The following is a 12,424-nucleotide window of genomic DNA, read 5'->3' on the forward strand; positions in this document are numbered from 1 at the left end:
GTCTTTGTGGTAATTTGGTAGGCATGGTATTGAAATTTAAGGGCAAAGGCACTTTGTCTGGGGCATAGAGGGCAATTGGGCATGGGGTCATTTGAGATTTGGCCAGGCTCATTTGGAAAGAAAGGAAGTGCTTTATTTGTCTAAAGGGGGGGGGGGGGGGTTTCTCTCTCTGATTTAGCTTTTTGTTTTTTCGCTCTTTTTGTCTAACATCAGAGCAGACGTCCGTCATCTCTCCGACTCTCTCCGTCTGTTTCCCTGGCGGCCTATTTTTTCCGTCTCTTTCTCGGCGGGGCTGCAGAGGGCCGGTGACGCCACTGGGCCGCTGGGTACAGTTGTTACAGTGGTTATGTAATGGCGCCCTGATCGCTGCGTTCTTCCTCAGGATATCGCTCCCTGTGGATCCACTGCAGCGCTCCTTCTCCTTCTCCTTCTCATCGTCTCTCTCTATATATATAGACTTCGGTTCATATATACAGTGGTGCTTGAAAGTTTGTGAACTCTTTAGAATTTTCTATATATCTGTATAAATATGACCTAAAATATCATCAGATTTTCACACAAGTCCTAAAGGTAGATAAAGAGAACCCAATTAAACAAATGAGACAAAAACAGTATACTTGGTAAATTATTTATTGAGGAAAATGATATAGTATTACATATCTATGAGGGGTAAAAGTATGTGAACCTTTGCTTTCGGTATCTGGTGTGACCCCCTTGTGCAGCAATAACTGCAGATAAATGTTTGGGGTAACTGTTGATCAGTCCTGCATATCGACTCGGAGGAATTTTAGACCGTTCCTCAGTACAGAACAGCTTCAGCTCTGGGATGTTGGTGGGTTTCCTCACATGAACTGCTTGCTTCAGGTCCTTCCACAACATTTAAGCTCAGGACTTTGACTTGGCCAGTCCAAAACATTAACTTTATTCTTCTTTCTTTCTTTAGTAGAACGACTTGTGTGATTAGGGTCATTGTCTTTCTGCATGACCCACTTTCTCTAGAGATTCAGATCACAGAGATGTCCTAATATTTTGCTTTAGAATTCGCTTGTATAATTCAGAATTCATTGTTCCATCAATTATGTCGAGTCATCCTGGTCCAGATGCAGCAAAACAGCCTCAAACCATGATACTACCACCACAATATTTCACAGATGGGATAAGGTTCTTATCCTGGAATGCAGTGTTTTCCTTTCTCCAAACATAACGCTTCTCATGTAAACCAAAAATTCTATTTTGGTCTCATCCATCCACAAAACATTTTTCCAAGAGCATTCTGGCTCATCCACATGATCTTTAGCAAACTGCAGATGTGCAGCAATGTTATTTTTGGAGAACGGAGGCTTTCTCCTTGCAGCCCTGCCATGCACACCATAGTTGTTCAGTGTTCTCCTGATGGTGGACTTGTGAACATTAACATTAGACAATGTGAGAGAGGCCTTTAGTTGCTTAGAAGTTACCCTGGGCTCCTCTGTGACCTCGAAGAATATTACACGTCTTGCTCTTGGAGAGATCTTTGTTGGTCTCCACTCCTGGGGAGGGGAACAATGGTCTTAAATTTCCTCCATTTCTACACAATCTGTCTGACTGTGGATTGGTGGAGTCCAAACTCTTTAGAGATGGTTTTCTAACCTTTTCCAGCCTGATAAGCATCAACAACTCTTTTTCTGAGCTCCTCAGAAATCTCATTTTGTTCGTGCCATGACACACTTCCACAAACATGTGTTGTGAAGATCAGACTCTGATAAGATCCCTGTTCTTTAAATAAAACAGTGTGCTCACTCACACCTGATCGTCATCCCATTGACTGAACAGAACTGACTCTAATTTCACCTTCAAATGAACTGCTAAACCTAGGGGTTCACATACTTTTGCCACTCACAGACATGTAATATTGGATCATTTTCCTCAATAAATAAATGACTATGTATACTATTTTTGTCTCGTTTGTTTAATAGGGTTCTCTTTATCTACCTTTGAGGACTTTTGTGAAAATCTGATATATGATTTGGTCATATTTATGCGAATATTTAGAAAATTCTAAAGGGTTCACAAACTTTCAAGCACCACTGTACATGCTGCCTCTCTCTACCTCTCTCTCTCTTTCACACACACACACCTCTTTCTTTTTCTCTTATACACACTTTTTCCCAGCTGGCTGGCTAGCATGTGCATCATGGGATGCTAGTCGTCTACTAGTAATGGTTAATACAAGAACAGCTTGGGACAATACGCAGAAATGTCATTTATAGCATTCAGACATTTCGAAGCCTGATTCTGCTTTATGTTTTGGATCGCTGCCATTTCCATTAAAATGCCATGGTAGGTGCAAACTTTTGCACTCAACTGTACATTACCTCCCATACACAGTACCTTCTTCCATACATGTAGATATACATGCTATACATGTTCATCAGCGCAAACATTTATTAGCTGACATAAAGGCTTCATAAGTCTATGCTGACTTGTTACTTTGCCACTTCCTGGCCAGAAAACACAACCGAAATAAACCACAACGACCAGAATTAACCACAGAAACCACTTCTGCTAAACTGCACAATGCTAAACTGGTTCCATTACATGTTAGCTACATGAGCATTGCAGCGCTAATCCAAGCGTGTCTTTTGTAAAGATTTTTTAAAAATTAATTTAAAGAAACCCAATCAAACCTACTCAACATATACACATATGTGCAACATTATACACACACATTACACACACAGCTTTGATGAATTCTCCATTCTGATTGGTCAGAGGGTGTGGATTATTTATCTTTATACCGTGGTCTGTCTGAATACTCGATTCAGATTGGCTGGAAGGTGTGCGTTCGAACCGTATAATCCGCAAGTAGTTCCAGTCAGTTTGTTCATCCTTCTAAATTAACGCTCTGCCTATAAACAACTGTAACCATAGTAACATACAGTTAGAGTTGCATACGGTAGTTAAGCTCTCGCTCTCTCTCTCTCGCGCTCTCTCTAATAACAATTTATTATAATTCACTCAAATAAATGTAATCTTGTCGCTCTACTTTATCTCTGTGTATGATTTAGAGCGGGTGGAATTCTACACCTAACGACTTTTTATTAAATCAGTCATTCTAATACGTTATCGTTTCTATAGTAACAGCTCAACCACTGGGACTTTTGTACGGCGGGGGCACGCAACATCAACTATGAGGTGAGCTTTTCGGTAAAGAGTCATTTATTTATGGAAGGAGTCTCCAGTGTCAGAGGTAAAGCTGTAACAAAGTTTTCATGACTTCTTCAGGACAGAGGAGTTTACGCTTCTGTGCGGTTTCTCAGGAGCATGATTGTTTATAGCTGGTAAAAAATGGAGAAAATTAATGTTAGAAAAACTGTTTGTGGCAAATTGCTGTGGTATGAGAGGAACACTTCCAGATGTGCGCTTATAGGAAATTAATCAACTTTGTGGTTTTAACAGTAACTCCGTTTTACCATAACATCAGATGTCTTGTGCAGATTTTTTACTTTGCCAGGTTGTTAAAAGTTGCTGAAATCTCGGGCGATAATCACGATGTTGCGGCACGTCACATGTTTACATGATAACAACAGCGGCTCTTTCCCAAGCACGCAACAATGTCCCAATTTGGCTCGTTCTCAAGAATCCGAACCTGAATAAATATACCATGATGCACGCCCACTGTTGAAAGAATAGAGGGTTCTTTCAGCCAGCAGGGGTATTAATAACAACAACCGTTTCCTCATATTGAGCAGAATTTCCTTACGTGATATATTCACGTGGCCTTTACATCTAATAACAGAACACGTGATCGAAATTCATTAAGCTAACCTTCAAAGGTTGGAAAGCTCACATGGGAGAGAAGATCGAATAAAATGTATCACAATATTGGTGTAGTACTGTATACAATACTACTCGTACTAAACCTCACTTTCAACAACGTGAATATTTACTATATCAAAGTATGCATCATTCCATATCCATAACCATTCCATGTTATTTTTATCCCACAATACAGCATTTTATTTTCAAAATAAAAGCCAGATCGTGAAGAAAGCAAAACTGCAGGTAGCTATACGTATAGAAATATGTAGACATATTATATAGGCAAATCATAGAAAATAGAGTTCTTGTTCCTTCCTCGTGAACAAAAAAAAAATCCAGACGTTTTATTATTCTTTCATCTTTCATTTTCAAACTGTCTGTCATTTTAGTTTTTATCTTATTTTCCCAAACAATGAAATATGTGAACAGAAAAAGAAACCAAAACTGGTGAATGTTTACAATATTGTATTAATGAAAAACATTTTCATGATCCATCTCTAACACACAATCAGATAAAGTCGTTATAGAAATCCCAGAGCATACGCTCTTAGAAAATGTAGGTTCTTCGCTCGTCCATCTGTGTGGAACCCTTGAAGAAGCCTTTTTTCTGAGTGTGCTTGACCAGGTAATTCAAGGTGTCACTCCAGAGACCTTTAAGTTTTAAGTGCAGAAATACGAACGATCCTGAACGATCGATGATTAGATAGATGCTTAAGAAAGAAATTCCAGATCTTTCAAGTCCTAAGTTCTTGTTTCTGCAATGTCGTGATATCATGTTACCAAAATGAACACAGCTGTCAATTCTAAACCCTTATTTCCAGAGCTGATACCCTTCAGATGGTCAATCTAGCACCCTAAAGAGTTCTTTGGTTCAATAGTGTTGGGAAACCTTCCCCTTTTTGGAGAAAAAAAAAAACACAAAAACAAAAAACAAGTTCCAAGTACAGTTTTTAACCATACAACCAATGGAGGGAACGCTTGAGGGATCCTATTTTTTCAAGGAGAGTAGGTATAAGTGTACGAAAACTTGCAGACTGAAACAGGATGAGACGGCGGTGTTACCTGAAGCTGCAGCAGCGCTGAAGATCATCAGCAAAGCCAAAATAGTGCCGAAGGTCTCCATGTCTGGAATCAGTGTCGTTCCGGAGCGTACGGTTCTCTATCAGCCGGCACCTGAGGACAGGACGGGTTACAGCACTGTGCCTGCGTGTGTGAGAGTGTGTGTGTGAGAGTGTGTGTGGCTGTATTTCAGGCGCTAATCACACCCGTCCGGCCTTGACGCTTCCTGGCAGGGCAGAAAAGGAGGCGGCGTTCAGTAGGGAAATCTCGTGGGGCTCATTTTAACCAATGACCATGGAAGATGCCTCTGTTTTCTTACACAGTTTAGATTGCTCAGTAGAAGTTCCTGCTGGATCACGGCACGCTAAAGAGTCCGATAAGATCCAGATGCATGACTGAGGCTTAACAATTCTTACGTAACTGTTCAATAGTTTATATATTCTTACGTATACACTGATCAAATGTTTACAGCATGCAATTTAAACCTCTGGTAACATTTTCAACAAGTGTGTGTGTGTGTGTGTGTGTGTGTGTGTGTGTGTGTGCTTTTGCTGATAACTATTTATCAGTTCTGCTACTTTAATTATTTGTATTTCTCCTGTATTTTTTATTATTATAAGCGTTTTAAGTAAACACGCAGGTGATTAATAATAAATATTTCCATCAAACATGGGTGTTTACAATGAACAAATAAGCCTAAGTAAATTAAATATCCAGAAACAAAACTATTCATTAAACTAGTACAGAAAATAGTTTGAAAAAACGGCTCGAGCGCGTACTGTCGTAAAGCGTTACCAGAGTTACCGCAGATAACGTACTGCTGTACTACAGTATTTAGTATGACAGTAGCTAGTTACGCACGTATCCATGGTGACCTGTAACCCGTATGCAGAAGCCTACGCTGAAACATAACGCCAACTTCTTTCCGTTTAAAGCTTACGTAGTGGAAATGGTGCGAAATAAAAAGGAGTATTATTAAATGACAGGACTAAAATAAATCCAAAATGGCCGTTGAACATGAATTACGTTAAGACCTTACCTTTATAGACGGAGCTCCGGGTTTTGTTGCGTTTTATTCGTTTATTTACTTTATTTTTTTTTCTGAGAGAGAACTTTCTGCTTTAGGTTTCTCCTCAGTGAGCAATTGAGAGAAAAGTTTCGCGCACGCGAGCCGGTCTAAGGCAAGCCACGCCCACTTCCTACTCCCATTCGACTGTACTGTAATCAGAGCTCTTGAGAGAGAATGCTGCTGGTTAAGTTAGCCAAAAAAAAAAACATAATTTTTTGGTTAAACATAACATATCTTTTTACGAACAGCTCATTAAATTACTTGTAAAATTCGTTCTCTTAATGCAGTTTCATCAATGGTTGTGAAATGAGAGGAAAATGCTGCTAAACGTGATTTTTTAAAAAAAATTTTGAAAGGGTTGGGGTGGGTGTGGTGGGGTGGGGGGGCGGAGTTAAATATTAGTGTAAGAAAGTATAAAATTCCTTATTGTAGGAAGAGAGCTATTTTTTTTTTTACATCCTAAAAGCAGAAGACATGGTGCTGCTAATTTATCCATCCATCCATACCGCTTTATCCTTTTCAGGGTCACGAGGAAACCTGAAGCCTATCCCAGGGAGCATCGGGCACAAGGCGGGGTACACCCTGGACAGGGTGCCAATCCATCGCAGGGCACAATCACATACACACTCACACACCCATTCATACACTACGGACACTTTAGACACGCCAATCAACCTACCATGCATGTCTTTGGACTGGGGGAGGAAACCGGAGTACCCCGAGGAAACCCCCGCAGCACGGGGAGAACATGCAAACTCCACACACACAGGGCCACGGTGGGAATCGAACCCATGACCCTGGAGGTGTGAGGTGAACGTGCTAACCAATAAGCCACTGCTGCTAATTTATAAATATCGAAAATAATAATAACATTGAGGAAAGGACACTTATATTAAATATAAATAAGAAATATTACTACAATTAGTAAGAGTTCGTACATATTATAGGCTACCTGTGTCATCTGTAACACTACAGCTGTAATCAGCAGCAATGTGCGCTATGTTTATACTGTAGGTCCAGGGGTCCATACATCTGGTCTCAGCCTAGTCTTGGCATTTTTGGTCCTGACAAACTGGTCTGCCTCAAAATGTGCCTGTAGCGTGACTTGAGTTTACTTCCCACACACACACCTCCTTTTTGTCTGCACACATACTGTACATGTCCCATAGTGGATAAATGCACAGTATTAGAGAACACTTTATACAGTATATAGTTAAAGACAGATAAGAACACGAGACAACGTCCTGAAGGATCTCTGCGATGAGACGGCAACGTCACCAGGACTCTCAGCTCCTGGGTTTTGCCAGTCTTTCGCTGTTCGTTATTTTTAATAAACCTAACATTAAACTTCCCCATGGTGTGGTCTTTGTGGGGGAAAAAACAAAGTGCAAATACACTTAAGTATGATTACCTCACAAATTTGCATTTGCATACGAAACATGCATTCGTACTTCTTTCTCTGAGCGATCGGAGCATCCTCGTGCAGCACAGCAAACCATGGTGGACACTATACAAGGACAACATTGAGGAAAAGGACACAGACAAAATGCTGGACAAGCTTTTCAGTTTGTTAGAAATGTATTTATAAATCCACTGCTGTAAATGAGTGCATAGCAAAAGTCAAAATACATAAATATATATCATTATATGTGTATGTGTTTTAAGTTGTTTTTAATTTGAATATATTATTTATTCATGTATATTTAAATATGTGCAGGGGTGCATAAGAATTGTAAACATTAAGATTCATTTAATTTCACTTATTTGCAATGGATTTTCTAAGACAACACACTTAACGTCATGCTGCTGCTGCTGCTAGTCCACTGACCCAGAAAGCTGACAATCACTGATAGTCTCTTGTCCAATCTGAAAGTCGTAAAGACGACATTAGACATTATTGCCCTTGACTAACTTACCAGTTTAAGAACATAAAAAATATTCATTCAAAACAACAGCAACACGATATTTAACCATGGTATGTCAACAAGGCAGGTAACGTTAATTGACCACACTAATCCTAAATATTAGTGGATTTTTATGTTTGTTTGTTTTTTAAAACATAATTGATGTTATAAAAATATTTTAAATCATTTATTGGCTACTAATCTCCCTAACTCTAGATTCAAACAGCCCACAAATAACTTCCTGAAGTCTACATGAATCACGTGACGATCAAGCGTTTTGAACTTCCGTTGACTCTCTCTCTCTCACACACACACACACACACACACACACACACACACACACACACACACACTCTCTCTCTCTCTCTCTCTCAAGGGCTCTGACTGTAATGCAAGTAAAACAGCCGCTAGAGGGCGCGCGAGGAAAAGTCCGTTAATAGGCGTTAATTGGAGTGACGTCATCAGACATCAGTCTCCCAGGTCAACGACGTAGAAACGCTGACATAATCCATCCATCTTCTGTACCGCTTTATCCTTTTCAGGGTCACGGGGAAACCTGGAGCCTATCCCAGGGAGCATCGGGCACAAGGGACAGGTGCCAATCCATCGCAGGGCACAATCACATACACACTCACACACCCATTCATACACTACGGACACTTTAGACACGCCAATCAGCCTACCATGCATGTCTTTGGACTGGGGGAGGAAACCGGAGTACCCGGAGGAAACCCCCGCAGCACGGGGAGAACATGCAAACTCCGCACACACACACAGGGCCACGGTGGGAATCGATCACACGACCCTGGAGGTGTGAGGCGAACGTGCTAACCACTAAGCCACTGTGCGCCATGCTGACATAATATTGAATAAAAAAAAAAAATTCTAGTAGTATTTTCTTATTTTAATAGCCTATATAAAAGGTAGGCTATATATTAAAACAATATTCTATATTTTTTAATCACAATTATTATAATTAGGTGTAGTCGGTCTAATCGTTTTTAATGGTGCTTCTTTTTTTTAGATTTGGAATATATTTCAATACGGTTTTACTGTAGAAACGTAGCAGATTGCCGTCTTATTCAGTTTTGTGTTGGGTTTTGAACTAAAGTTTCAACAGTTTTGAAAAGATTGTGTAAACATGTGCAAATTGGCCTGGAGGCGCATCGAGTTTTGCTGATGGTTTGAAAGATGTTCTCACTGAATGCATTTTGTGCCAAAGCAGTGAAAAATGAGCCAGAGTTTAGCCCACGTGGGCCGCTGCTGTGCTCACTGTGTCAAGGGTTTGGAAAACGTGACTTAGGTTTTGAGAAACGGGTCCTAGCGATCGTAATAAACTGTAATATTGCACACAGCAACTGGGGATTCTCCATAGCTCAAAACTCACACACTGCCACACACACACACGCACATAGAGCTTAGTGGCCGTGTTGAAAACCGCTGCAGACTCACGTCCGGACTAAAACAGTGAGCAAAAAATAGGCCACAAAGGAGTGGAGATCATTTCCCTGCTTTACTCCGACCTACAGCTAATTTTAGTAACACAATAAAGTGAGAGTGAAGCAACGTCACACAACAGGCATGACATTTATACCCTAAGAGCTTTAGATAAATAGGAACGTGTAAAATTTCGTAATTGTAAAATAATCGTTCTTAGAACATTTTATTTGAAATATGAAAACCCCAGGGAACGTACAGTATTACTCACGATTTAGTTCTTATTTCAAATTCAAATTCAATGTTTGTTTATTTATTAATTAAATAGCTTCCTCTGTTGCATTATGTTACTTCAGAATTCTTTTCTTTTATTATGTACTTTTTAACACATTTGATCATCTCGCTGAATTCGAAACCTGAAACAATCAAAGGTGCAGTCAGTGACTTTATTGACAGCTTAAAATCACTAAAAAAAAAAAAAGACAGCAATTTTGTTTTCAGTGCTCACAACAAAACCACATGACTGCGGCTTTGTTATATTATTTAAAAACTTATTATTACTATTATTATTATTATTGCAGGTTGTAAATTGCGGCCCAGGCGTGTCTTCTCCCTCATTGTTGATCACAGTCATGACTGAGGTATGTATAAAGTGAAGGAAATATTTTTGGCATTTCCTGGAGTCACTCGTGTTGTTTCACCTCGAGAGATTCTGCACGTAGCCTTTCCTCGGCGCACGGTGATCTCTGCAGGTTTCAATAACAGGAAGTGAGGTACTGTCGTTTGAAGAGGCGCTCTGCGCTCTTAACATGAAGGCCAAGTGTTCACGTTTCCTTACAACCCTCGAAGGAGACTCTCAAGGCCACAAACTAAAGAGACACACGTTCATGTGTTAGACTGGAGTTGAGTTTGGATGTGTGCTGGACTTCTTTTTTTTTTCTTCCAGCATAGTCCATTAATGCTCTAAATACTCCACTGGTAGACAATACAATTCATGCCATGTCTTTTAGTATTACGAATACGCCTTTTCTCCTAAAGGAGACAGGTGTGACGATTATTACGTTTATATTCTGGTTTCGTACCAAAGACAGCAAGACGTTCAATAAATTCTGCAGAAGACCAAAAAGACCTAAACAGCTTATTCACTGGAAATGAATTGTTTTCGGCTCTTTTGACATTTCCAGACGTATTGCCATTCCACACAGCACTTTTGTGCACACAGGTTTGATCAAAATGTTCTGCACTAGGTTCATCTGTTTGCCGTTTTATTATTTTCCTTTGGTACCGACACTTAAGTAGGAGGTGAATTTTGGTGCGTTTTGGGTGTTATTGTGGAGAAATATCTGCAAAATATCTGGAGAAATACCTGGGTTTTGGTTTGTTTTGTTGTTGTTTTTTGCAACGCTCTCAGTGCAAGCACTCGCACCCCAGAGATGAGAATGTTTGAATGCTTTCTTCTCTCCATATATCGATAAGGTTCTCTCTCCATCTCCTCTGCTGACCATAACAACCTTGATGTGCTGCTGTTATCTATCATAGCTCCAACAAAGAGCTCAATACACTACACGCACTGGTCAAGCGGTTGAAGTCTTGAGAGCATTGTTGCTAAGCAACTGGGAAACACAAGCACCAGTCCTAAGCTAGCTAATGACTGAAATGAATAATTAAGCTGTCTAGGTCTTTAATACAGACAAAGCAAAGATAAAAACAGTACCAATTTGTCAGGAATATCAACATTTTCCTCAGATGTGTTGGCAAAACAATGAAAAAATGACTCCGTGTGGCTAAAATTACCGTAGCATTACCTGCTAATCCAGGGTTTAAAAAACAGCTTTCACACTTCATCAGCTGGAATCCAGAGCTGGAAAAAAGTGTGAAATTGACCTAATGTAAGGATTTTGAAGACTGAATTCAAAATGGCTACCCATATAAGGTGCTATATGAAGCTTTAAAGGATGGATTTTACGCTCCCTACAGCGCACTATGCATCACATAATGAGTCATTTCTGATCAACTACAGTCATTTATCTTTTTTTAATCTCATGATGAGCCACACCTTGACACGTTTTCTCAATAACCATTAATGGTAGAGTCCTGGTGTTGTGTTGTTGCGGGCAGGACGGCACCACGCCGCGCAGTCTTCCCCTCATCAGGTTTCAGAGGGACATCCTGATCCGCTCCTGAGCACGACTTCTTCTTCCCTTTCCTCGTCAGGTCACTGTTCCTCGGAGGATAACCCGGATACCTGCTGCGTCGTGTTTTTCAGGCCCAGCAGGAAACGCTGGTGAGCTTGTGATGTGTGAGGAAGCCTGCAAACCTTCTGATGATTTACAAGTGCGTTGCCAATAACAAGAGCGCCGTGGTTTTGTGCCGCGTTTTTGCACTTGTCAGGCCAGACGTGCGCTCTCTAGACTCGCTAGTAAACAATCACATCCGGATGCTCTGAAGCTGCTGGACGCTCTTCTGTTATTCTGAACGTGTTCGAGTGCAGGGACCAGTGAACTCTGCGACCTTATTAAAGTCCTGGTATTCCTGAGTGACTTTTATGTGAGTTTATGTTTATTTGTGTTTTTCTTTTTTTTCTTCTTCTTCTTTTTTTGTCGTCTGCTAAGCAGCACTAAGAAATATAAATAAATAAAGAAGAAAGGAAGTGACCTCTTTGTTTGGTCCCAAACCTGGAATGTTGATGATGTTTTCTGCTTTCTGGCGCCTTTTCAACGTCAGTGGCGTCCCTTCAGATGGTTCTGCGTGGACTCCGATGTCCACTAGAGGACGCTATTTTCACACCGTCATTATTTCAATCACAAATTTGTTCACATGATTTCACTACTAGCCTTTGTTCTAGTTTCTGTACCACTGTATATATGTGTAATGCTTAGAATTAAATACTTATGCGTTATTGATGACAAAAAAATGAAGAAAAACATGTATTAAACGTTTAAGGCATATTTCCATGACTAAAAGCATCTATACAAAGAAAAGCAGGACTGTTATCTGTATCGAGGAAGGTTTTAACAAAAAAAAATCCAACATTAAGTAAAACTGGATTTGCTTTTTTTTAAAAATTTAAAAAACGAAAGGATTTACTAATTAGTGTAATACAGCGTTAGCCATTCCTGTTAATAGCCTAGAATCTACTGAAAATGTTAAATAA

The 12,424-nt window shown here is 40.0% G+C and overlaps 1 protein-coding gene and 1 long non-coding RNA gene across 4 annotated transcripts in view; one reads left to right on the forward strand and one right to left on the reverse strand.

Moving 5' to 3' along the window:
- Positions 1 to 4,974, reverse strand: part of eng (endoglin) — a 40,649-nt gene extending 35,675 nt beyond the window's left edge. For all 3 annotated transcript variants that reach the window (XR_008385064.1, XR_008385065.1, XM_053618469.1), the window contains exon 1: positions 4,864 to 4,974. Coding sequence is in view for 1 of the 3 variants with exons in the window: in XM_053618469.1 (XP_053474444.1) it covers positions 4,864 to 4,924 (61 nt within the window). In the remaining 2 variants the exon portion in view is untranslated. The remainder of the gene's footprint in view (positions 1 to 4,863) is intronic.
- LOC128603787 (uncharacterized) lies at positions 1,983 to 7,165 on the forward strand. Its single transcript, XR_008385066.1, has 3 exons — positions 1,983 to 4,426; positions 4,623 to 5,276; positions 6,453 to 7,165. It is a non-coding gene; the product is annotated as an uncharacterized LOC128603787 (long non-coding RNA).
- Positions 7,166 to 12,424: the final 5,259 nt, after the last annotated feature.

This window comes from Ictalurus furcatus, chromosome 28 (genome assembly GCF_023375685.1).
Source record: "Ictalurus furcatus strain D&B chromosome 28, Billie_1.0, whole genome shotgun sequence".
NCBI lineage: Eukaryota > Metazoa > Chordata > Actinopteri > Siluriformes > Ictaluridae > Ictalurus > Ictalurus furcatus.